Source organism: Spodoptera frugiperda, chromosome 4 (genome assembly GCF_023101765.2).
Source record: "Spodoptera frugiperda isolate SF20-4 chromosome 4, AGI-APGP_CSIRO_Sfru_2.0, whole genome shotgun sequence".
Taxonomy (NCBI): domain Eukaryota; kingdom Metazoa; phylum Arthropoda; class Insecta; order Lepidoptera; family Noctuidae; genus Spodoptera; species Spodoptera frugiperda.
In genome coordinates, this window is record NC_064215.1 from 522,061 (window position 1) to 549,502 (window position 27,442).

At 35.5% G+C, this 27,442-nt stretch overlaps 2 protein-coding genes across 5 annotated transcripts in view; one reads left to right on the top strand and one right to left on the bottom strand.

The window, feature by feature from the left end:
* Window position 1: 1 nt before the first annotated feature.
* On the bottom strand, window positions 2-1,165 carry LOC118272580 (39S ribosomal protein L52, mitochondrial). The gene is made up of 3 exons (XM_050693539.1): window positions 1,000-1,165; window positions 770-918; window positions 2-248 (listed from the first exon to the last, which is right to left on the bottom strand). The coding sequence occupies exons 1-3, from the start codon at window positions 1,043-1,045 to the stop codon at window positions 63-65; spliced, it is 381 nt and encodes a 126-aa protein (XP_050549496.1). The 5' UTR covers window positions 1,046-1,165; the 3' UTR covers window positions 2-62.
* Window positions 1,166-1,795: 630 nt separating this feature from the next.
* Window positions 1,796-27,442, top strand: part of LOC118272579 (protein lifeguard 1) — a 29,717-nt gene continuing 4,070 nt past the window's right edge. The window contains exons 1-6 of one of the 4 annotated variants that reach the window (XM_035589172.2): window positions 1,796-1,962; window positions 3,846-3,856; window positions 3,985-4,024; window positions 14,104-14,306; window positions 24,995-25,096; window positions 25,793-25,899. In XM_035589172.2, coding sequence (XP_035445065.1) covers window positions 3,994-4,024; window positions 14,104-14,306; window positions 24,995-25,096; window positions 25,793-25,899 — 443 coding nt within the window. In that variant the 5' untranslated portion in view covers window positions 1,796-1,962; window positions 3,846-3,856; window positions 3,985-3,993. Of the gene's footprint in view, window positions 1,963-3,845; window positions 3,932-3,984; window positions 4,025-11,291; window positions 11,316-14,103; window positions 14,307-17,466; window positions 17,580-24,994; window positions 25,097-25,792; window positions 25,900-27,442 lie in introns of those variants that run through there. The other 3 variants (XM_035589173.2, XM_035589171.2, XM_035589175.2) reach the window with 3 other exon arrangements.

Below are 27,442 nucleotides of genomic sequence, written 5' to 3' on the forward strand. Positions count from 1 at the left end.
ATTAAAATAAATCTAAAATCTTTATTTACAACTATCCTACATAGCTAAATAGTAAATTAACTCTACTTCTTCTTAATAAGTTCATTTCCTTTGGCCTTCAATCTGTTTGCAATGACATTCTGTCTCTCTTGCTCCTTTGATGCTTCTATATAGTTGTATCTCTCCTTCGCAAAGTCTAGTTCGGAACACATTTCAACAATTTTGGACGCAAACTCTCTTTGTCGCAGCATTCGTTTCTTTTGTTTTTGCTGAAAGTAGAACATACCAGGCATTAAGATTTGATATAAAAATGTCTTATTGGAGATAATTAATGAAATTATACTTAATAGGTACTATGCATACATTTTATGTTATTAAATGTTAAAAATAATGTAGTGGCCCGGAGGTTTTAATACACCCGCTTTTCATGCAGGAGAGTGCGTTAGCGGGTGGGAAACCTACTAATAGCAATTAGTACCAATGTGACTTTTTCTGAGTTATTATGTATTTAGTTGCCACTGACAAATAGTGAAGACCTCCTGAGGAAACATGGGTTAACAATTTTTAATTGTAGGTTGGAAATCACCAACCCGCATTGAGCAAGTGTGGTGATTAATGCTCAGACCTTCTCGGTATGAGAAGAGGCCAGATGATGTGATAATTTTTTTCTTAACTATATGAATTTTGGTAAGTCTAATGATAGCAAGAAACACAGGTTTGCTGGTCCATCAGAAGTAAATAATAACAGTTTAGAGATATGAATGAATATTGTTATAAATTTAATAGTTACCAATAGTGGGGTTGGTCTTCCATCAAGGTAAGTGAAGTCGGGAGCATCCGTGAGAATTCCTTCGGCATTCCGATTAAGGGATAAACCTCGTTCTTCTCTCCAGTGCTTCGATAGCAAAACAGGAGCGCTACTCAAACCCCGACTAACCACTGAAACAAAATGTTTGAGTAACAAGTGAATCACGTTTAACCGACAGACGATCACTGAAAATCATTACAAAATTGTCTTACGTTGTACTTGAGGTAATGTTACTATATTCTTCAATAAAATACTCATGGTTTCAATTGAGATTATTCAATTTTAATAGAAATTCGTGTTGTAGCTTTTGCAGGTTATTTTGTTGTTGTGTGAAAATGACAGTGTCAGAGTGACACTGTCAGAGTAAAGCCCTTAACACACGTTCTAATATGGTTGGACCCGACCAAATTGGGTGCGGTGCACCAACTATTCCGTCATTGCTACAGACGTTGTAACGGTCGAGCATCCACTAACCCTCAGTTGGTTATACGCAATGTTGGGATGTTGCATTGTTATGGCAATTGCTATGTCTATAGGAACTGAACCATTTTGAATAATCTACGGTCTACGGCAACAAAATAATGTATTGCGATAGCAGAATCTTCGGCAATCTGCCGTACGGTATTTCACCGACTAAAAAAGTCAGGTCAGATCTAACTAGATCGGAACGTCTGTTCACAGCTTAAGTAGTGTCGTCACTTCGTAGTTGTCCCTTGTCCTACTCGTCTATCGATTTGAGTTTCAAAAATCAAGTCTATCATACGGACGATGATCACTTACCATCAGGTGAGATAGCGGTCAAACGTCGACCCATTAAATGTAAAAAAAAAAAAAAAAAATGATGGTAAATACTACCCAGCCACACCGCTCGTGTACTGTACCACCTGTACTGACACGTTGAAATCTTTGATTCATTCATTCAATCAGTCACTCCAGTCGACGTAATACGTTCGTGTTCGTTGATTCGTTCGTTGTCTTTGAGTGAATCATACCAAAGAGTAGGTACATAAATTACATTGAATCATACCTACGTATAAAAATAGTCGTCGTTATATTCCGTCAGTGTGAAAATTGCCTTGTGAAAAGTGAAAAATTTGTCGAAAATAATTTACGTGCTGAGTTACTAGTGTTGATCTGTGTTATTTTGGAAAGCGAAAGTTCCATTCTCATACCAGGTACAGTTTCATAATATTTACTTGAATATTACGATCGATCATTGTTGTTGCGACATTGAGTTTGAGATTTTCGTGAAACGTCTAGTACTTTCGAATGATTTTTTGTTTTCTGAAAATATTCGGATAAAGTACCCTTTATGTAATGTGATGATCTTCATATTAATTCTACCGTTTACCTTACTATTCGTCTAAAAAGATACAAGATGCGCGCAAAGAGAGAACCACCATAAATAATATTTACTACCTATTGCACCATATTTACATTAGTTTTTATTAAAAAAAAAAACAAATCAAAACAAAACTGTTTATTTCTTCAATATTTACAATACTGAAGTATAAATAAAACTGTGAAATGTTATTTTATTCTGCTTTGCTACATTTTTAGTTGCGAACGCCTTTGATGGTGTCATAACATTCGAATTTAGACTTAAGTATTATTTTATTAAATATTAATAAATTATATTATGAGCAAAGAAGCCTGATATGATGTTTTATAATAAAATTGTCACTCCAGAGAAAGTACAGAGTGCTAAAATCGAGTAGAGAGAGTAAGATCTGTGAAACCATTAATGAAAATACTCATATTTGATAATAATACAAAAAACTCTAACATTAGAATACGGAATATTTACCATGTTTATTTATGTCTATGAGTTTACGATTATTTTGGCACTGTTGCTAGTCACGGAACATCCGTGATCATGTTTATTTATACGGAAACAAATAAACATATATGGTAACTGATCCGTGATCATGGCGCTTGCAACGGTACCGAAATATCGGAAACTCATAGACATAAATAAACATGGTAATTAATATCCCATCTTAAGTTCTAATGTTAGTGTTAGCGACTGTGTCAGTTTAAAAACTTATAATACAAAAACTATTGAACACTAGCCAAATGTTTGTTTTTTTTTTTGTAGTAAATAGGCTACAATACCTTAGCCTAAATATCTAACTAGAGCCCTAGTCTACTACTATCTGACTATTATGTTATGTTTTGACTGCACAGTTGGTGCGGTGGCTGGGCAACTGGCTGCCGCGCAACGTGTAGTGGGTTCGATTCCCGCACGAAGCAACTCTTTGTGTGATCCACAAATTGTTGTTTCGGGTCTGGGTGTCATGTGTATGTGAACTTGTATGTTTGTAAACGCACCCACGACACAGGAGAAAATCCTAATGTGGGGCAACGTTTTTTAAAAAGAAAAAATATTATATCAAGAGACACCATTATACAATCTCTAGAGTTTTACAAGTTTGTCACCTGAGGAAGTGCTGTTTTGTAATTTAATTACAGAAATAAATTAGGTACCTACATAAATATCAATGAATAGTTAATATCCAAAGCTATAATCAATAATGTGCTTTCTAATTACCACAGAATGATATGTCATCAGGTTTTTTTAATAGTAATCTGTTTTTAATATGCTAAAAGTATTGGGTAGGTATTTAATTGCTTTTTGTGTGTATTACAATTAATATTAGGAATCGAGGTCTGTTTTATTTTAATTCCTATCTCAGTAGGTATGTTTTCTTCCATTCCATAACCATAATATTGGTTTGTGAACACTTAGAAATCCAAACATTTGATAAAAATAAAATATATGCAATAACACTAAAGAACAAATATGCTGTCTTTGCCAAGATTTTTTTGGCACTACAAATATTATATGTTAGCTACTCCTGCACAGCTTCCATTGTAGCTCAGCTTCTATTGATTGTAGCGTGGTGTTTTGTAGTGACCTAACTATCTAGTTCACTATACAACACACAAGGAATTATTCAAATTGAACCAGTAGTTCCAGATATTAGCTTGTTTAAACAAACTAAAGTTTTAAGCTTAATAATATTGTTCTAATTAGTTATTTTTCTCTTTGTTTCAGTTTAATAGTGTGTAAGTGCTGTACCACCTTCAAAACGGCCACCGAAAGCCTTAAGTCCAAAGAACAACCCAATTACAACACAATGTGTATGTATTTTTTTTAATATTTTTAACCATACATTTTTTTTTTCTATCTGCAGCTCTGGACAATGTGGCAGAACCCAGGTGTTTATCCCGGAGGTCAATAATTGATATTTAAATATTTGCACTTTAGTTTCAATTGTATGATAAAAGATTTTTAAATACATTTTTCTTTTAGATTTATAACCTTATTGCTAAGAGATACAGTTGGTAATCTGTAAAAAAAAATTACTTATTATATATCACTTATTGATAGAATTCAAGCATTCAGCTCAAAGCGGGCAGCTTGATTTCTATCGATAAGCTTATCAAAGTTGAAACAATGCTAAAAAGCGTAACATTTTAATAAATTTTGCTATTTTTATACAAACTAATGAGATGTGGTTTGAGATTATTAACAATATGTTTACGATCATTGTTTATTTAATAACTCAAACTTAACACAATATAATCTTGTTGCTAATTTAAATAATGGAATAATCCTTAAACCTAATAAATCATCTAAATATTGGCTAGCAAGAATGCTACGATATTAAGGGCATCCTTGTATGATAAAATTGCAAAAAGTATAATAAATTAAAAAATTATACTATTAATATATTTAATACAAAAGTTCGTATGCACTATCAGCACTTAGTTTCAACTATTGATGCTAATTATCCTCTTATTTTTTCTTATGTAAATACTCCAAACAATCGAATAAATCTTTTATCATATAATTGAGAATATATGTCGCATTGCACCTAGCACGGGCACTTGCTAATCTATGTTTTATGTTCTGTCCTACAAGTTACATGTTTTCTTCATTATTGTGACCGTAAACTAATGTTATATTACTCTTATCTTATCCTATATTCTTTACGAATAACTATGTAGTACAAATATGCCTTAAACTGTCGATTTTCTTCAGTGGATTTTCGACTCTTATAACAGAATTATAAAGTTAGAAGTCTATTAAAGATTCGAAAATCTTTCAACTTTCATAGTTTGGAAATATGTATATACTAATATAGTAGGTAGTAGGTATATTAAAAAGTATAAAATATAAAAGTTCTTACTTGTGTTTATAATAACTATCGTGAGACATACTAAATTAAGTAAAAATCGAATGTATGTGCGTAAACCATGATTTTTAGTTAATAAAGTTCTTACTGTTATTACGAGTATTATGAAACACAATCGAGTTGATATACAATAGTCGAGACACATATTTTGACCCATAGTTAGACAATCAAATTTGTATTTTCCTCAATTATATTTTATTCTAAAATCATCCTGAACATTCCATCCTATAAAGATAAAACAGTATTTCATTCTTTATCTGACATATTATTCATTATATTGGCAATTGTCTCTACATATAATATCATATCAGGTGACATATGTTTGTCTACATACTACGTCAAACGCTTGCACAAGTTTCTAGAAAACATATCTATATTTTGTTCAAAGAAAATGATGAATCAGACCAACTGATAACAGGGACTTTATCCTTTATATTGCCATATATATATATAGTCAGAAATGATAACATGTATTTTATCTACATAGTGCATTTATTTATATTTATTTTCATAAGCACTATTTCAATAACAGATAATGGGTTGGTACACCTGCAATACAATAGCTGCTCCTGCCCGGTTTCACCCGCTCTGTTTGGCTCCTATTGATCGTAGCGTGATGTATTATAGCCAGTAGCGTTCCTTGATAAATGGACTATCCAACACAAAAATAATTATTCAAATCGGATCAGCAGTTCCGGAGATTAGCGCGGTCAAAAAATGGTTAGATTACTCTATGTAATCTTAGCATTTTTTTTTAATAATTATGCTGCAAACTTACTTTCTCTTGAAAAATAAACAAATCGAAACTTCCATTATACTCAAAATTAATAATATTTGCGTTTAAAAATGTTTTTAAAATTAAAACTAATTCATCATCTGGCAAGATATTTAACTTATATATTTTTTCAGATAATATGTAGTAAGTATATAATTATTTAACTTGTCCTTCCCATTGCACAGTAAGTCGCGTCAACGTCAGCGCCTGCGCCGCCTCTCACTTGAGGCAAGACCATTGTTATGTAAATTCACGTAATACATGGATAATAATTGCGTGGATGTCTAGTATGTATGTCAATGTTCTAGCATAGCCAGTTAGCAAAATAAATAAACGATTTCTGTTCGTTAGTCTCGTTAAAACTCCAAAGTTTGAAAGTGGTGAAAGTAGCTCTGAATTCTCATATTACAACTCTTCATATGCGCCATAATACCTACTTCTGCTTCGTGGTTTCTCTCACATGCAGTGGCGTGCCACACTGACGCTAGGTCCAAGACGATTTAGGGTGCATGGAGAACCGTTTTCGCAAAAAAAACCTGGATAGCTCAGTTAGACCGGGATATGTCCCATAACTACAATATTACTTTTTTTTATTAGATAAAAACTAATGCTTGACTACAATCCCACATAAAAAAATAAATGTACTATGCCCGTGTGGGCTATGAGCTAGAACGTGAAATGACCTAGTCAATATCCACTTAAAAAGAAACTAAAAACATTGGTATTAGAAGCTCCACAAATTCCAATCAATAATAAGCATTAACGTTCCGTCCTTAGGTACTCAAATCGACCGCACTTATAAGTACTATGTATTTATATCATGGTTTATACTATACTGACTAGCTACTCCCCTCGCTCGTCCTCTCCTATTTTTAATTTGAGGCTTCCTCAATAAATGGTATATCCAACATAAGAAGAATTATACAATTTGAACTCGTGGTTTTGAAGATTAGTGCGCCCATGGATACCCGAAACACCAAAGGCGCTATAACTAAGTGCGTTCCTGGCCTTTTAGGGGTGGAAGGGTGAAGGGTTTTAGGGTGGTTTGTAGGGGGAATGTGAGAATTGTTAGTGGTTGATAGATTGGGGAGATAATTTGCCGGATAAATAAGATTATAATCGAGTATTGACGTATACCTACGTCGAAGAATGTCATTATGGATAGTTTTATCCAAATTCTACACGTCGTACGTCTCATGTTTGTTTTGTTATGGAATTTATTTTCTTTATTATTAATTCCATTGTAAGAATAGGGTCATTCTTAGGATTTCCATGCTATTGTGCTCTGTAGAACATTAGTTTGGTGCCCATTATCGGGCTCATGTGTTTACCGGTTGTCGCATAATTGTGGTGAACAACCACACGTCCCTTCATAGAGTCTATAGTTCCTTACCACCGGAATGTATTCTCATCGTTATACAGTTGCTAAAGACTGATATTGAGATTCCTGATCGAGTTTATTGACTATTAATATAGTGAAATTAACACTACTTTCTTGTATACATATATTTTATGGAATAAGCCGGTAAACGGATCACTTGATGGTAAGCAATCGCCGCCGCCCATGGACACTTGAAACACCAAAAGCTATTACAAGTGCGTTGCCGGCCTTTTGGGGGTTTAGAATTTAAGGCCTTATTAGGACATTCTAAATATGTATTTATGTACCATTGTACCTCAGCCCACGGAATTTGTTTGAGCAAAATTCCCCGCAAACAGTCATTGTGGTACCTAGTACTTAAATTGTTAGTTATATTTTATTTCCTCTTTCCCCAAGTGAATCATGTGCATATACAAATATACCAACGAATTATGTACTTATGTATGACAAATAACAATTAGTGGTCCTTTAGTTAACTAAAAATCACGGTTTACCTACTTATATTAATAGAGAAAAGCTCTACTAGTTTCGAGTCACAGAGGGACTCTTCATCATGAACAGGAATATACGTGAGTAACCTTTGATATTTAGTATGTCTCACGTTGGTATTTTAGTTGTTTAATACCTCATACCTATCATAATGACGAATCGAATGGAAGGCAATTAAGTAGATGTCACAATACCTACAATACTTGCTTAATATTGCCACACTGAAGGGCAAGGCCATCTTTAACTGACGAAATACATACGTAATCACCACAAAACCAGTAACAATATGGAGATTTTTGGACAAAACTCAACCTTATTCAGATAATAATAAGCCCCCATTACCACAAAGTTCCCTTTCGATATTATTACGTGCACTTCAACGTCCCCCAAGTTTCCAGACTCGTGAATCAACCATGCATAATGACTTTGTTATCAATACATTAAACCACATTCATTAAGATGTATTTATTGATTTTGGGAAAATGTATTGGTACATTAAATACGTAGGCAAACCGGTAATGCATTAAGTTACTCAGATTTCAGCTAAAGATAAGAGTTTCTCTCTTATATCACAAAAAAATATGAAATATTTTTTCATCACCTAACTGACGGACTAAATAGATTATTAATTTCCATAGCCCGTCATCATGCCTATTATAAAGGTAAATTAAATTAAAAATATACAGTCGACTAAACTTACCGTCTTTCATTTATATGGCCTCAACAGTAGGAGGGTACAATATTGCAAATTAAAGACGGACGTAGATAAAGCGTCTTAAACTGTAAGAGCTAAATGAAAATAAGACTAGATAGGGCCCAGTAGGGCTGATGCCCGATCCGGAGTTGCCGACAACACAACGTAAATAGGTTACAGGGACTGCGGCTCAATGCAGATGAAGGAACAGGGTGATTTTTAGTCAGTAAGACTTTGACACTCCCTCTCGCCTCATCCAAGGCGCGGGAAGTCATTGGATGATTTTCCAAACTCAAAAAAAAAATAAAAAATGGCTTCAATTCAAAAATCTATCGATGCGAGACGCCATTAAGAACGAAAATGTATTGAGAAATGTTTAAAAAAAACTGCATGTCATGTTCTCGATCTGATATTTTTGCCAACTCTCAAGCTCATGGCGCATCGGTTATTTATTTCCGACCATAAACAAAGAACGAGTGAAATGCCAAAAACGTAAGTGGCGCCACCACGATATTTTTTCAATTCACATGTGTCATTTTGGCAAATGTAGAAACGTGATACTTACTTTGTGAACGTGAAGTATTTTTTGACATCTTTAGCTTGTATTTAAAGACAAAAAAATTACAAGAATTTGTGTGATTTGTCTACAGATATCTTATCGATCGTTAAGTGGCATGAATTTTTGATCGAAGTTCAATGGTGACTCATTGCGATATACTTACTGTTTACGTTGTACATACGTCATCGTCGACACACAAACACATACTTTCACCCGCTAGCATTGACGTAGAGTTATAAGAATCATGTTTATGCTTCTTACAAGGTTCATTTATTTACGTAAAAGTCTTTTTTTAAAGCCTGCGGAAGGAAAATAAGGATAAAACCACCGAAAATCTTACGAATTACTTTTTCTATGCCGTATATAAGACAGCTCTCGCCTCGCCCAAGGCGGGAGAAGCCACTAGATGATTTACCGCCATCAAAAAAAAAAAAAATTAAGACAGCTATAGAAAACATACTGTGTCTCGCGTGGATCCGCGTTCTAGCACACGAAGGGTGTCTTGGATTACCAAGAGAAAGAGGTTAAAATGTCATATTATCACTTATCTTAAATATTTTAATTATAACAAGTGCCTATAGATCAAACTTCGTCATTGATAAAGCATATCGGTTGCTATCCGGCAATCGATTTATTGTACTTTACCGGTGTACGTGTCTATACTTTACATGGTATCTGCTTATCTAGTTAACAAAATGTACCGCCGAAATATATTTTCGCCTATAATTACGCAACGAGTTGTTGGGTTGTTTTGTTGTTTGAGTGAGGTTACGGGAGTCCTAATTACCCCCCTTCTCAATCTTCCCAATAAACCTTAAATTCTTAACCCGCAAAAGGCCGGCAACGCACTTGTAAAGTTGTAACACCTCTGGTGTTTCAGGTGTCCATGGGCGGCAGCGATTGCTTACCATCAGGTGATCCGTCTGCTCGTTTACCGGCTAAAAACATATAGTTAATAAATTGATATTATGTTTTGCAATGATTTAGACTTATCTGTCTGTCACAAATGGTCACAGAATTACTTAAATTATTTTAAATGTTTTCCGGTGATATAAATAGAGAGATTAGAATAAACGTTTAAGTACGAATATCTACAGTACAATACTTTATGACAAAAATATACCTCGTATAATATGTAATATGCATGGATTGAAACAGACACATGAAACTGAAAGTACATAATTAATAATTTAGGTTCATGTATTCAACCACACTGTAAATAAGGTATAAGGAAAATCAAATTAACTTCATTAATTTAATTTACATTTATAATAGGGATAATGACGGGTATGAGAATTAAAAATCTATTTAGTCCGTCAGTTAGGTAATGAACAAATATTGGACACGTATTTTTTATTTTGTCGTATAAGATATCAATACTCAGATAAAACAAAGTTTAGGAGTGGGAACAAATACGTCATTTCTACGAATAAAATTTAGTATAATTAAAATTTGTCATCATCTATTGTATTAATATTATTACGTAGGTAGGAAAAAATGTACGTATGTTGGGGGACCTTTCCAAACCTTGCTGCACCATCGAATAGCAGTCCCTCAAAGAATATATTTCTTTCAGAATTATTTTTTTACTTTTAAACGTTAGCCAGTTTTCACCAACCACCCCTAAACCTATTTCTTAACAAAAATTTACTAAGCGTGACTTTTTTATGAGAAAATCACCCAATGGTTTATCCCGCTTTGGGCGACGCGAGGAGGAGTGTCAGACTGTTTAAAAACCACCCCGTTCTTAGTCCTGTTTTTCGAGCCGGAGCCCCGGTAACCCACTAGGCAGTCCGCAGCTCCAGGAGCGTGAATTAGCATAGGAGTTTCTTAAAAATTCGTAATGGTTGTTGAAATCGGGCATTTGTGTTTCAAATTATAATTTGATGTTGCCTGTCTATTGGAACTTCAATGGGCGGAAATCTCTAATGTCAAATTTCACAGAACATAACCTCTGTATAAAAGTAAACAAACGTATTTTGTTTCAAAGATGGCGACGTCAGTATCTATGTTCGGGGAACTCCCGCTCATTATCGCTTCCTATCGTTTACACTTCACCTAGATCTGTTTGTACACTCCATTTTAAACCTTACTGCAACCGAGATAAACTTGCAAATAACATGAACACTTCACCCACTTTTATGCCTGTGTGCAATTTCTATATGAGCCTAATCAGCTACTTCTGTATAACTAGTAACTCTTGACTATTATTATCAGTACCCTTAGTACGAGTTTGTTATACGTTCAAAGAAATCGAAAAGAGAGCGCTTTCGGCGGTCTGATTGGCCGGTGCAAATGAACCAACCAATCAGAACGCCGATCTCGTTAGACGTAAAACAAAGTCGTAATTAGCCCTCTGTACATTTTATGTCTGTCTGATCCTTTTGTCTTATGTTTGTCAGTGTTAACGCAATGTCGGATACAAATGGTGCGTTTGTAATTTTTTTTAAATAGCTTTGAAAATGTGTCATGTCTACCTACCTGTAAATGACTGCCCAGTGTCTTGTGTCGTGATTGTGGAAAGGGGTGTAAGTTAAGCAAACTCAATACGAATAATGATCTCATAAAATGTTGTTCAAAAAGATTTGAGGAAAGAGTACAAAATTTAAAAGTATTTTAATTTAAAGCAAGCAATTTACACCCTTATCCACGGCCTATATAATTTGTCTGTTTATTTCTGTGTAAAATAAACTAAACTTTGTTCTTTTAAGATATTGAGTGAGTATTTATAATTTGGCTGCAAATACGTTATGTATTTGCTTTGTTGAATTCATTATAGATACTTTAATTACCTGTTTGAATCACTCAGATCTAAGAGAACAAGCGAACTCCGAAGTTTCATAGTTTTTCAGAAAGCTATCACGAATATGGTAAATATGTAATGTACTATAATCTACAAGCTCTCTTCCCGCGGCTTTACACGCATATTAGGGTGCTTTTCCATCAGAAATGCTATGTAGCTATGCTATGAAGATGTAATAGCTACCTAAGCTGTGAAACTGTGACCGTTTCCACCGATACTAAGCTGTGCGAGGAAGATGCGTAGCTCGAGCATGCGATGTATCGATAGTAACCAGATAACCATAGCACACATCTTTCCATATAATAAACAAAACTTAGTTGAGTCCGTTTCCAACAGTGCTCAGCTAGGTGTACCAATGAATATGATTGGTGGCAGCCAAACGCGTCTACAGCATCATAGCATAGCACATCTTTGGTGGAAAAGCACCGTTATATAAACCTTCCTCTTGAATACTATCTAAGCATTAAAAAAGCAACAAAATCTGTTTCAAATATTAAAGATCTAAGCATACAGAACACAGACACACAGATACAGATAGCGACCTTCAGAAAAAATATGCAACTTTGGAGCTCAAAAATTTATTTTAGTAAGCACAGTCATAACTGCCTTTTTTAAGACATGAACGTTCATTGAAACCTAATAAGTATCGTTCGTCACTCGTTTTATCGCACGCCACGGCACGTAATGCCACTGTACAATGTACACCCACTTTTCACCATTTGTGTTATAAGTCCCATGTAATACGGGATGAGCCTATTACCATATACTGGGCACAATTCCAGACTCCGTGCGACTACTGAGAAATTTTTCGACAAGCCGAAAAAAGCCCAGCAATACTTTGCCCGACCCGAGCCAGACTGGGCAAGGGGTCTCGGGTATCGAACTCGAGACCCCTTGCCCGTCAGTTGTACTTGCGACCACTCGACCAACCTCAATACATAATTTTCTGAATCATTTTACCTGTAAATAGATAGATTATATAGTTAATTATGCATTCTAATTGATGAACAGATTTATTCATTAATTAATTAAATATAATTTGCCTACACCGCGATACTTCCTTATTAAAGCAGGTATTACATAATATCAGTGACATCACCTACAATTTATCGAATGTATGTTAATTGGCCATGTCTGTGTACAACACTGGCAACTCTAGGTGCAAAAATAGTAACAGATTAAAAAATACAATTTGTCCACTGGTGCTGGTGATAATTTTGTTTAATTTTATGCGTTAATTACGTTTGAATTATCTCGTCTGGTTTAGATACTTCTGGGATAAACAATGGGCATTGTTCATAATTTATAAAATATCGTAATTGAAAAACCATTTCGAGGAATAGACTTACTAATCATTATGGACTAATTAATAATTTAAAATATTTATTATTTATTGATATTTCGTTAAAATACGGTTGACCTTGCTTGTCCTTCAAATGACGTCATAATAGGACGTATAAATTAGTATCGTTGCCTCATGTTTCAAAAATCTAAAAGTTTTAAGTCAAGCCTACAACTGTCAAATATAAATGTCATGTCAGTTTGTTTCGGTTTTGTTTACAAAAAATACAAAGATTCAAATTCTAAGTTTCTTCTGCATAAAGTGAAAATGGAATACAGAAAGTGCTTTGTTCCAAGTTGCAGCAGTAATTGTAAAAATTGTCCAAACAAAATCTTCGTTCGCAATAGGGAAGACTTACAAGAGAAGTGGTGTCGAGAAGCTGGTGCGGAATATTACAAAGTTTATACTATGTATTGTCGCGAAGATCATTTTAATGTAAGTACCACAGAAGTAATAGACTCCTATGATATTATCAGTCCCATTATTGTCCATATCATATGTTAAATTACGGTTTATCACATGTTGTATTGTTTACAGCTTATTTTAAGGTTATTGTTATTGACAGTTCTATTCAGACAGCTATTATTGACAGTTGTACTTTTTTAATGCAAACACATTATGGCACAGATACTATCGTTCTGAGCCTTATGATGACGTCACCCATATCAAAAATTTGAAAATCTTAAAAAATATTTTTGACGTGGTTTCTGATCCTTTTATCAAAATATTCAAATTAGTTTCTTTAAATGGTCTATATTATCGAAAAATTCAATAAAAACACAAGGTTATTTTTTTGAACAATGCCCATTGTAGCTAACTGATGTGCCACAAATTCTTTATAATAAATTACTATCGTTAGACATAGGCAGTTAATTTAATACAACACGTAAAACCCGGTGTTTAGAGCGCTCTCGACTAGTTTCGAGGCGACCGGGGCTTATAACCTTTACTTTTACTATATTGTCTAATCTCTTGAATGGTTTTAATATTTTAATTAATAAGAAAATGGCGGTGATGGCTGTGTTTCTGTGTGTGTCGATATTTATATTTGTTTGTTTTTGATTCTTCTAGATCAAAATCAAGGCGGTTATCCGCAACAAGGCGGATATCCTCAAGCTGGATACCCACAGGGAGGTTACCCGCCTCCGCAGGGCGGGTATCCACAAGGTGGCTATCCACAAGGCGGCTATCCACCCCCGGGAGGGTACCCCCAACAGGGGTACCCACCACCCCCGCAAGGATACCCGGCGTATGGTGGTGCTGGATTTGGTGAGGTAAGCAAGCAAACCCAATCAAGTTTTTTTAAATACCTAATCCCGCGTAGTTTCACTCGCTGTACTCGGCTCATATTCATCGTAGCGTGATGTTTTATAACCATAGAGCAACGCGGGCCTCGTTCCGTACGAGGTCCGCGTTGCTCTATGTTTATAACCTATCGAACCAGTAGTTTCCGATATTAGCGCGTTCAACCAAAGAAGCAAAAAGGGTTTTTTTAATAAATTAAATACACAAAGAAAATAGAGTAAAAACTGATGAATTTTTTGTTCGACTTTTTGTTTTAATCAACGTCATGAAACACATGCAAGCGGCATATTGTAATAATTTGAGTTCAAGGTTTCACATCCAATTTTTTCCATTCAAGGTCATTACATAGCCAATGAGAGCAGTTTTTAGACTAATTTTAGACGCACTATCAATATAACAGCTGGGGCCTGATTCTCTGTTTATTTAAATGCGCTAATCGCTTGAAATACTAGTCTTATATTAATATCGAGACATTTGCCCCGCTTTCCATAGTGCTTTTACCTGCTGATACATGCTGCTGAAACAATGTAACCATGAATTGTATTGTGAATCTGATTGAAAAAGAGTACCCTATGGAGTTTCTTGCTCGGTCTTCTCCATAGGAATCTACACTTTGGAACGAGCTAATAGCTTCACTAGAGGACTGACCGACAGACAGACGTTAATAATAATATTATTATATTTGCTTTGACGTTCAAAAGTGCCTTCCTTGTCTAATTGAAATAAATAATTTTGACTTTAACTTTTTAACATTACCAATTTCAATGAACGGGGTACCTTATATATGTATTTTTATTTTACCCACTGATCTGATCCGATTCCGGCAATTTTCTGTCGTGTCTAGTTTAAAAAGCAGTCATTACAATCAATCTCATTATTAATTATTGTTTTTCGGCTTACTCGCGTAACTATTTGACGAGGAACTCTACTAGTTTCGAGCCTTACTAGGGGCTTATATTCATGAGCAGCATTCTGTTATGCATGACGCGGTCGGTTGCTACGTTGATTTGTTGCGTTGCTACTCAGTTGTCAATAGCAATGAATGTTATAAATAATATCAATCACATAATTTGAAATCAAATCCAGTAGGCTACGTAATGACATTTGATGGACGTGACAAATGTGCAAGTGACTAAGGAAATTCTCTATGATCGTGCTAAATAACTATACATACTTTAATTCTTTTGAATGCAGTTAGGCGGATTTAGACTCGTGAGTTCTAAAACCTATATTCTTCCTGTGAATTTCCAAGTTGGGAAGTCCCTTCTACGCCTGCGTAAAGGGACTACCCACGTAGCATAATCAACTAGTTGTGAAGTGATTCACATTATAGTTGACGACTATATTTAGAGTTAAGTATGTCTTAAATCATATTGAGGTATAAATAACCCTTTTTTTCCTATGAGTATAAATTATAGTAATAGTACAAAAAAATATAATAGGCTCACCCCCTATTACATGGGACTTAAACATAAATGGTGAATAGTGGGTGTACGTTGTAATGTGCACTGCCTACTCCTTCGGGGATAAAAGGCGTAAGATATAATATAAAAACAAAAATGTGAATTTCACCACAACACGAAATAATCGAACAACCTCCACTAGTCACATAAAAAAAAAACTTTACTTGGAGACAAACACGTTGATGTATAAATTAATTATTCATAACATTAGCATAAAACTAATCCGGTTTCTATACTTAAAACAAGATATCGTTGCTCTAAGATTACAGATAAGGGGGCACCAAATTCTATAAGTGAGTTTCTTATCATTATCTGATAAATGTGTGACGGCCAATTTCAATAACCTATCTATAGAGTAACCAATAGAGTTTCTTGCTCATTCTTCGCCATTCAAAGCTACACTTTAGAACGAGTAGCTAACTTCTCTAACGGACAGACTATTATTTATTTCTTTATTTGTTGACGTTTCAAAAGTACCTACCTACCTATTTATGGTTTAATTGACATAAATGATTTGATTTTGACTATCTGCAGATTTGCTAATTAGAGACAAAATTTTGACATAAGCTCCATACTAAATAAATAAAGAAAGAAAAAAACATTTATTTCACACGCAAAAATAACCAAACGACAAGCAGGCAGTTTATGAAAAGATTTGATAGATAATAATTAGGTATGCATTGTATATATTTTATAGGTCCCAAGTCTGCGGTGAAATTGGACCAGTTCAGCATGTGCTTGCGCTGGTATTCTACTGGCCCCAATTGACTCACGGATGTGCAAACAACCAGTATAATTGAATATACAAAATCAATAATTTATATGCTAATGCTACTGAATTTAGTTAAAAACAACAAATGTATTAGGTTATTGAAATTGGCCATGAGAAAACGTCAACTAAGTATCTAATACCCACTTTGTGTCATTAATAATAGATCACATTTTACATTAAACTAAACTAGGGTAAAATTATCCAATAGAAATCCTCATTTTGATGCCCACGTATGTTGCTAATAATTTTATTATTGGTGATTAACATCTTAGCGTCTACAGCAAGGGTACCCAACCGTTGCTCGGTCAAGGATCAATTTGTGTCCTGCTTGTTAAATGTTAGGTTAGTATGCGACCAGTGGGTCCCATACTAACATTTTCTCTAGAGTCGCCAGAATAGTCTCGGATTATTGTAATCAGTTGCTGGTTGCTCTCAGTTGTCTCCATTGAAATAAGTTTGATTTCAACTTTAACCGTTGTAGGTATTTATTGGACAGATTTTTTTTTCGTGACGCTTACCGTATTTGGTCTGTTAAAGGCTAACTCTCCGTGCGTCGGTCATCGTTGTCCAGCAAGGACTCTTTCCCCTTACAATAATTTGTAGAAAGACCTACCTGTCAAAGACTAACCAATCACCGTACTTTCCACTAGCACAAGCACAACTTTAATCCAATGACATTTCTGCGCTCACTAGATGGCACCACCGTCGAATTAAGTCATTTGTTCTTTAACAAATGAACGACATGAATCAGTTTAATTAATTACATTTATTTATATAAAACTGATACAAATCTATGTCCGCGCAATATGCTCATCCTGCTTTTCCGATATTCGAATGAATAATCGCGTTGATGTTTTTTTAACCTAGTCTAAAAGATATGTTATCATTTCAACTCCACCCACCCGCTATCCAATACCTCGAAACAAAATTATCTGCTCGTTCAGATAGGTGAATAACAACTGATTTAGTTTACAAAGAAATACAACACGTGCATCGTCATGTCTCAGGTGATTTTTTTAGAAAATTCTAGTAGTTTTAGAAATTAGACTTTAATCCATATTATTTTGAGTGTGTTTTCGTGATTTGTGCTAAGTTTACACGTGTTTGTGAAGATGTTTGGAATAGATGGCACAGTTTTGTGGTGAAGATAACCTATTTTTTATATTGTTTTGGAAATATCGATCTTTTTAGTACATTGCATAACTTGTATTGTACAAGAAATCTCTGTAATGTTATGATATATGGAGTTTGGAATTGTGTATGGCAGTGTTGCCATTTTTCATTAATGAATTCGTTACTATTTCTGTGAATGATACGTTACTATTTCTGTGCGTTTACATACTTCTCAGGCGAATCAAAGTGGCAGTTTTATATATGTTATGTAAAATCACGATGTTGGTAATAAAATAAAAAATCACTATCGTTGATAATATAACCGAAAATAAATTTTATCTTATAAGATTAGATCTAAATTAAAACTGAATTACATAAGTAACTTTCTCGTTTATATTAGTCTAGATTAGACATCAAAAAACAAATTATTTTTAAAATAGAAACTACTAGCTTACTAGATATATATAATACTAAATTACTTCATTTTACTTATGGCTTAAGGAAGGGCGGAGTATTCTCTTTGTGTAAACATATCGATTTGTACCACAGACGTCTAGGCGCCATCCCATCTTCCCATCCGGTCGTATAATTCACCCCCAACTCAGACAACTATAATACTAGCCATAAAACCTGATATTGTAGTAAGATTCACATTTATTACCTAACGTGTAAAGTTCATTTTTCAATGACTCTTGGTATTTGCTGAAGTCCTGATCCGGAGCTGCGGACTACCTAGTGGGTTTACCGAAGCTTCGGCTCGAAAAGTAGGAGTAGGAACGGGATGGTTTTTAGTCAGTAAGAGTCTGACACTCCCTCTCGCTTCGCCTAAGGCGGGAGAAGTCATTGGATTATTTTCCCCCTTAAAAAAGAAGCATTCAAAATCATTGGGCTAGTGTAGGTACGGCATAAGTTAATAAAAATAAATATTTTTTTCTTGAGAAGTGGTATTGTAACGTAATATATTATATAAAAATAAGTCGGGATTTCCTTCCTGACGCTATAACTCCAGAACGCACGAACCGATTTCAACGGTTTTGTATTCGTGAGGTTTATAGCAAAGAAATTTCAGGAAAAATTCAAGAGAAAAGCAGGAAAACAGGGAAAATCATTGGTGGCGAAACGGAGTTCGCCGGGTTTGCTAGTATATTATATTTAAGGTGATATGGATATCACGTCTTTTTAATGGCCATGACCATTTTTGGATGTTACTGGTGACTTTCACCTGCTGCGTTTTAGTCAGAAAAGATAGTCCCTCTCGCCTCACTTCAGACTCTCAAAAAAATGTCCCAACTTTTGACAGCACTAGTATCAAAGCCAAAGCTTAATTTTACGCAAAGATAGACATTATATTACAAGAAAAGTATAGATACACTAGCGGACCCGACAGACGTTGTCCTGTCTACACGTCTTTAATTTGAAAATGACAATGCCAGAATCTCTATAGAGCTTTGCCCCACCAAAAAATATATTGTACAGGCATGCCAAATGTAGCATTCTATTGCTGCTCTATTAGTGATAACTAAAAACATGATTAAAAGCCTTTAGAGCTTGCGGTTTCTATATAAATCTAAGAACAAAATATTACATTTAGGTTAGGTACCAGTTTAGATTAATTGCAGTTATAATGGTAGAAATAATTAAATTAAGTTCTTTATATTATTAAAATGCTATCATAGGGTGTTTAACTATGAAAGGAAGGAATGTCATCACCAATATCATCTTTAGTAATCCTACTTTTAATTCATAGTCATAACGAAACAACAATGTAAGGCCGGCTCCACATGTCGGTCCCAACGCTCGTACCAACGTTGGACTGCAGACTCGGTGACGCCGGCTCCACACGTTGGCCCCAATATTGGCCCCAACGCTATTCATCCAACGTGTGGATCTAGAAAATGGCATTGGTCCCAACGTTAGGGCGAGCGTTGGTAGTTGGCGGCTCGTGTCGGTTTCATCAAAGGAATCTGCGCCAACGCTCGCGATCTGTCCACACGTTGGCGCTTTGCTCAGTTCTGTTACAACACGCAGCGAGTGCATACGTCGAGCGAGAATTTTTCTCATCCACAAAATCGTCACCGGCTTGGACATAACAAATATAAATGTGCACTCATCATTACTATAAACGCGCTCAGAGCAGTTTCGATTTCTGTATCGGACATCTTCACATTGGCGTTGACGGGATAGAACTAGTTTATTAGCCAACGTGTGTACGCCTCACCGAGTTTGCAGTCCAACGTTGGTACGAGCGTTGGGACCAACATGTGGAGCCGGCCTGAGCCGTACACACGTTGGCTAATAAACTAGTTCTATCCCGTCAACGCCAATGTAAAGATGTCCGATACAGAAATCGAAACTGCTCTGAGCGCGTTTATAGTAATGATGAGTGCACATTTATATTTGTTATGTCCAAGCCGGTGACGATTTTGTGGATGAGAAAGCCATTCTCGCTCGACGTATGCACTCGCTGCGTGTTGTAACAGAACTGAGCAAAGCGCCAACGTGTGGACAGATCGCGAGCGTTGGCGCAGATTCCTTTGATGAAACCGACACGAGCCGGCCAACTACCAACGCTCGCCCTAACGTTGGGACCAATGCCATTTTCTAGATCCACACGTTGGATGAATAGCGTTGGGGCCAATATTGGGGCCAACGTGTGGAGCCGGCGTAAACAGAACAGACAGAGCGAATGTCAAATAATGACTTTTTGGACATAACTGACACACGCACGCTAATGACGTTTCGTTACACATCTAATCACTAACGTTCAAACACGAAATAATAATTAGAATATGCATTCATTATAATATATTTATTACTAGCTTTCCGCCCGCGGCTTCGCCCACGTGTAATTCGGTTATATATAGCGTTTTTTAATGATCTCGACAGGGCTTTTTCTTCCACAGGCTGAAATCTTGTTACAACTGGAATTAAATATAGCCTGTGTTACTCAGGGATGCATTTGTGCATACCGATTACGTCGAGATTTATGGACCGATTTACGTGATTCTTTTTTTGTTCGGTAGAGTATACTTTCAAGTTGGTCCCGTTGTTACTTAGTCAGGATCTGATGATGGTATTCCAGGGTAATCAAGGGCAAACCTCAAATTTACAGGCAATTACGTTTTTGACAATTTCATAGATCTGTTTAAGTATTTGCGTCTGATAGTCATCATCCCATGTGAATGAGCTGATGATGGAAGGTACAACTCCTCAACGGTTAGGAGTTGAAAGAAAATTCTTACGAAGTTATACGTACATGTGAGGCTATTAGGTTGACCTGATAATAAAAAGTAAATCTCATTAACGTTAAGAATTTAGGTGAAAATGGATGCGGACAAATTTCGTCTCTTCACTTGTTTCCTTTTAGCTGCGTGTATGGGTAGTGTTAACACAAAATAGGGATTTAAAGGCGTGATGTTATTAATGTTATGCATGTATGTACATAATTATGTATGTTATTATGTATGTTAAAGAGACGACTGAAAGTTGTCATACAAAGTCTTTTTTAAGGATGGGAAATCATCAAATGACCTCTCCCGCTCTGGGTGGAACGGAAGGGAGTGTCAGACTTTTACTGACTAAAACCCACCTCGTTCCTTCAGTTGCCCTTTGCGTTCCGGGGCCACGGTATCTCGTTAGAACTTTCCCGCAGCCCCGGCTCAGTTTATCCCGTTTCCCCCCTTGGGGGTTGACATTTCAAAAATCCCTTCTTAGTGCTCACTTATGTTACTAAAGGAACCTCTGTTCAAAATCTCAGACTCCTATACCGAGCGGTTTCGGCTGTGCGTTAATAAATCAGTCACCCAATCGCACCCCTAAATCACGATTGGAGGGTAGTTTGAAAAAACTTATAATGTCAAACATATTTACTTGCCTATGTACGTGTTCATGCCAAGTTTCAAGTTTATAAACCCAAGGAATAAGATTTTTCATAGAAACGTTTTTACCCCTTTTCCCCCCTTGGGGGTTGAATTTCCAAAAATCCTTTCTTAGTGCTCCCCTACATATCCCAAGGAACCTACATTCCAAATTTCAGCTGTCTACGACCAGTAGTTTCGACTGTGCGTTGTCTGTCAGTCAGTCAGTCAGTCAGTCAGTCACTCAGTAACGGAAGAGTTTTATATATATAGATAAAAAAATAAATTAACTAACAGTATGTATTAAAACCAAATTCATATTAAAATCCGCACACAATACATTAATAAATCTTTTTTTATTGAATGACTCTTTGTATTCCTTGTGCAAGCGTACTAAGAAACGCAGATAGTCGCGATAAATACAGGAAATAGGCCTTGGGTTTTTTAAATTCTTTTTATTTCCTAATTTTTATCCGCAACTTTATCAGGATAATAAATAAGTAACCAAGGGTCTTATTTTCATTGCATAATATTGATTAATTTACATTTCTTGTACATTGATGAAAGTAAGTGGGGCAGGATCTGGCATTGTCATTTTAAACTTTTTTTAATACTCGTAAGCTAAAACATTCTGGACCATTTTGATGAAAATTATTATTCAAATGTTATGACAATATCTAACGTCATTAATATTTGACACTGCGATGGTAGCGCCGTCTGTCCGATCCAATGTAAAACATTCCAAAATCAACAACTACCTACTAATAAATTAAAAATTATTTAAAAAAACATTTTCCAGCGGACAAAATTGTGAATCTAAACCATTCTCAGATCCCCTTGAACACACACAAAAAATTTCATCCTAATCGGTCCAGTCGTTTAAAAGGAGTTCAGTGACATACACACTTACAGAAGAATTATATATATAAAGATATCATCATCTTACAAATTCATTTCATTTCAATCCCACTATATTTGTTTATTTATAAAATGAACTTTTAATCCATTTATCTATATCGAATATTGATGCACCGTGGAAACCATATAAAACAATCAAATCAGGAGGTACTTAAAAACTGCATTTTTATGCAAATATACCAGTTGAAAACTTGTATATTTGCATACATTTTTTATCTAATATACTAGTTTAAAACTGGTATTTTTAGATAAAAAAGCAGTATTATTATGTGAATCCAATATATAAGGTGTTCTAAAATTATCTGCCACGGTTTTGGAGGTAGTGTTACCTATGTTTGAAGATTACAATAGTAAATATAAATGATTAATTATGCGTATTTATTTTTAAACAAAAAAAATCTACGTATGAGTTTGTTATGAAAGAGCTCTTTCACTGTTACTGTCGCTTCGTCAATGAAAACAATTAATTGCAATTGTTTTCAATGCATCATGCGTATTTGTGAACCACTTTTTGCAGAGTAGAGGCAATATTTATTCAACTTATTTCTGTTCTCTGTATAATATATTTACTATAAGAACTAACTGGTCCGGGATCCCTTTTTTGTAAAATATCCTATTGTAATTTTCAAACACAACACTACTTCCCATTAAAGCTGTGGCAGATAATTTTGGAACACCTTATATAGCTACAAATATATCACCGACAAAACATGTTTTTATTTATTCATCATATTATTATTATAAAGCGGAAAAGTTTGTTACTCCGAAAGATTCTACGAGTATTACTAACAAACTAAAATGCTAGAATATCGCGAACTTGGCGTAACGCTATAATAAAACAGAGCATGTGTAAAAGTAGGTCATTTTCTTAAAAATCGGTCGCAGACTGAGTTATTGAGTTTAGTATTTCTAGGTCGTTTGTTTCGTGTTTAGATACTAGATCGCTGTACGATGCATTATGTTTTAATTCTCAACGTCTACTACCTACTCTACTCTATGTTCCTTGTCTGGAGCTGCGGACTGCCTTACGGTTACCGGGGCTCCGGTAGAAATGGGGTGGTTTTTAGTCAGTAAGCGTCTGACACTCCCTCTCGCCTCGCTCAGGGCTGGAAAAGACACTTGATGATTCCCCTCCCCCTCTTCAAAAAATATGTGACCGTGCCGTGGTATCACTCCGGTCGAGCCCGCCCACTTGTGCCAAAGCAGGACTCTCCCACTCTTAAAAACTCTGTTAGGTATATTAAGCGGTACACAACTTAAGATCTTCATCAATTTACTTAAAGGACATACAAATTATCTTTAATTTTAAGAACTTCAAAAGTAAAATAAGTTTTAAATTATTTGAAACTCAACCTTGACTTAATAGATGGCTTTCATTGATAAAGCATATTGATTTTTGTCCACCTACCTGTGTCACTAGTCACTAATGTAGCTGTGTGGTGCGATCGATTCCACTTGGCCTTAACGACTTCGTGTTGTACATATGTTATTGCAGATGTATTATTATGTATTAACTAGCAAACCCGGCGAACTCCGTTTCGCCACCAAACGGACTTTTCTATTGATTTTCTTCAGACTTTTTTTTTTTTTGCTATAAACCTCACGGTTCACCAGACCTTTCCAACGAATGCAAAACCGTGGAAATCGGTTCGTGCGTTCTGGAGTTATAGCGTCAGGAAGGAAAACCCGACTTATTTTTATATAATAGATTATATTTAATGTACGGCGTGACTGGTAAATAATGATGAATGATGAGCACCTAGCTTCACTGACAAACAGTCATCATCAACAGCCTATTAATGGCCACTGTTGATCAAAGTCTCTTCTCACACGGAGAAGGTTTGAGCATTAATCACCACGCTTGCTCAATGCGTGGCGATTTCAAACTTATAATCCGAAAATATAAGCTCAGTTTTCCTCACGATCTTTTCCTTCACCGTTTGTTAGTTGTGTCTAATCTAAATAAGGTTAGAAAGTACATATAACTCAGAAAATGTCACATTGGTACTTGCCCTTGGAAGGTTTCGAAACAGCGCAAATGTCGAAAAGATTTAGTAATAATTACATATTATACTCCTTTTTCCGCCATAGTCCATTAATGCCCGAATACTCAAACGCTACTCAATTTTAAGACGCTCTCAAATGTAGTTCTGTCACTATCAATCTATAATATAAAAATAAGTCGGATTTTCCTTCCTGACGCTATAACTCCAGAACGCACGAACCGATTTCCACGGTTTTGCATTCGTTGGAAAGGTCTCGGGCTCCGTGAGGTTTATGGCAAAGAAAATTCAGGAAAAAATCAAGAGAAAAGCAGAAAAACAGGGAAAATCATTGGTGGCGAAACGGAGTTCGCCGGGTTTGCTAGTTCTTTATAAAATGACAGAGATAGCACGATATTTAAGTACAACTTAAAATTGAGTAGCGTTTGAATATTCGGGCGTAAGTGACCTAATGAATAACCCTGCCTTTCTTGTAAGTCGTAAATGTTAATAAGAAACGTTATAATATGTATTGTTTTTTTAATATTTCAGCCAGCTGGATATGCGCCACCACCCCAAGGTGTTGGAGAAGATGGAGAGGTCAAGGGGTTCGATTTCACTGAACAGTCCATTCGGAGAGGATTTATCCGCAAGGTAATTTTGTTATACTACCTTGTTTTCCTAAGATGTGAGCGGACACCGCCCATGGACGCCCAGGGGCCTTAGTCTGCTATTACAATTGTGTCAGAATGGTCGATCATTGAGCAGTGCAAGAGGGACGGAGCTATGTAGGTTGTATAGCTCCTTCCCTCTTGCACTGTAATAGCAGACTAAGGCCCCTGGTCTTCAAGCCTCGAGTTGATAGGTTACTTATAGGTGGGCGTGCTCCATTCTAGACTAATAAATAATATTGCAGTGTCTGTTTGTTCTGTAATTGAAATAACCGTCTATTGAATAATCTAGTGTATTGAAATAATGTTTTTACTACATAAATATGAATATACATATTATTATGATACATTCATCAAAACCACATACTTTTTAGGGTTCCGTAGTTTATTTTTGTCTGCATATTTGTCTGTTTGTTTCCGGCTAATTGACGGGACTTTTATTGGTAGGTAGCTGATGTACTAAGGAGTAACTTAGGCTACTTTTAATTTAGAAAAAAAACCTAAATACTGTCAGAATACATCATTCTACGCGGACGAAGTCGCAGGCAACAGCTGGTACTAAACAATTTTGTCTCAATGTCAATTATGTTTAAAATGCCAGAACTGAAATTGAAGATACAACTTTTTACTCAAAAAAGGCTCTTAACTCTATCCTAATAGAAGTGTGTTTCGTTTGCAGGTGTACTCCATCTTGATGTGTCAGTTGCTAGTGACAATGGGCTTTATTGCACTCTTCCTGTTCCACAAACCGACCAAATTATGGGCCTACAGGAATCCTTGGCTCTTGTAAGTATCTATTACTACTATTAAACCCCACTGCTCGGCTGCTATTGGTCGTAGCTTGATGTTCTATGGCCTACGAACTTTAAACTTAACCAACACAATACAAAATTATTGAAATAATATTTTTATTAATTTTTTTCAAAGTAATATGTTGGTTGCTATGTTGATGATCTCATCATAGCACACAATACATATTTTTTTGTTTCAGTTCCCATCTTAATTTAATTAAGAATATAATTGGGTAGTTTCCGTAGTCAAAAATAAATTATTTCGACTTTTCAATACAATAAAATATTCACAAATAATCACATTTTCATTCATAGGTTTGATTAACTAAGTACTTAATTTTCAACTTTTTCTACAAATAAGTCTGCTATTTGACGTAAAAATCGGATGACGTTATAAGTCATAATGCACTATTTCATACAAAATTCTAGTAGGAAACTAGCCTATAATTAATATATAATTATACTTAGTACGTCTATGTACTTTATAATGAGTTACCAAGAATAATTATATCGTATATTGCAACCTTGGAATTATATTTTTCTAGTTTTCCTCACCTTAAATATAAAGAGTACGGTAATATGAAACAACGTTGTTCATTTTCACTAAACAAGAGAATACCTTACCTATTGAACAATCTGCCAGCAAACATAAGGAGTGAAACAAAAATAAAAAGTAATTTCATATATAAATATGAAATTATTAAAATTAGAATCAATGCATGGTTTCGCATCATCTCCATGGCACATCATGTCAACATAACGGGCTCAACTGCGCCCCCTTTAGCGATCTAACCGAACTATTGACTCGAGGATATTGTGTCATTGTCATATTACTTATAAGTACAGCTGTTATCCAATAGATGGCAGTGTACTTAGGAACAATAGCCATCTTCTACATATACGTAGACATATGGAAACAAAACATAGCACACGCTTTTCCTCAAACACGTCTGAAGGGCTTTTTCACTATTTGTGTTATAAGTCCTATGTAATAGGGGGTCAGCCTATTGCCATATACTGGGCACAATTTCAGACGCCGTGTGACTACTGAGAAAATTTCAAAAGACCGAATATAGCTCAGTAAAACTTTGCCCGACTTAGGAATAGAACCCGAGTCCCCTTGTTCGGCAGTCGCACTCACGACAATTCGGCCAACGAGGCAATCAGCAGAGAAAAGTTAAAACAATTTGTTTTAGAATAAGAAAAATACACGATTACAGTAGTAATATTAATTATTTTTAGTTGACTGCCTCGTTGGCCGAATGGTTGCAAGTGCGATTGCCTGGCAAGGGGTAACGGGTCAGGCGAAGTATTACTAGGCTTTCTTCGGTTTTTCTGAAATTTCTCAGTAGTAGCACGTGGTAGTCTGGAAACGTGCCCGGTATATGACGATAGGCTCACCACCTATTACATGGGACTTACAACATAAATTGTGAAATGTGGATGTACAATGGCATTATGTGCTATAATGTGCACTTCTGCCTACCCCTTCGGGGATTAAAGGCGTAACGTTATAAAAATAAAATAATATTTTTTTG

What these genes read in the sequence shown, in the direction of transcription:
- LOC118272580 (XM_050693539.1), bottom strand. Translation starts at nt 1,045, where the DNA reads ATGAGTATTTTATTGAAGAATATAGTAACATTACCTCAAGTACAAC. An exon ending in AACATTACCTCAAGTACAAC is followed by an intron (nt 919 to 999) that starts GTAAGACAATTT and finishes ATTTTGTTTCAG; the next exon opens with TGGTTAGTCGGGGTTTGAGT. An exon ending in GAAGACCAACCCCACTATTG is followed by an intron (nt 249 to 769) that starts GTAACTATTAAA and finishes TTCTACTTTCAG; the next exon opens with CAAAAACAAAAGAAACGAAT.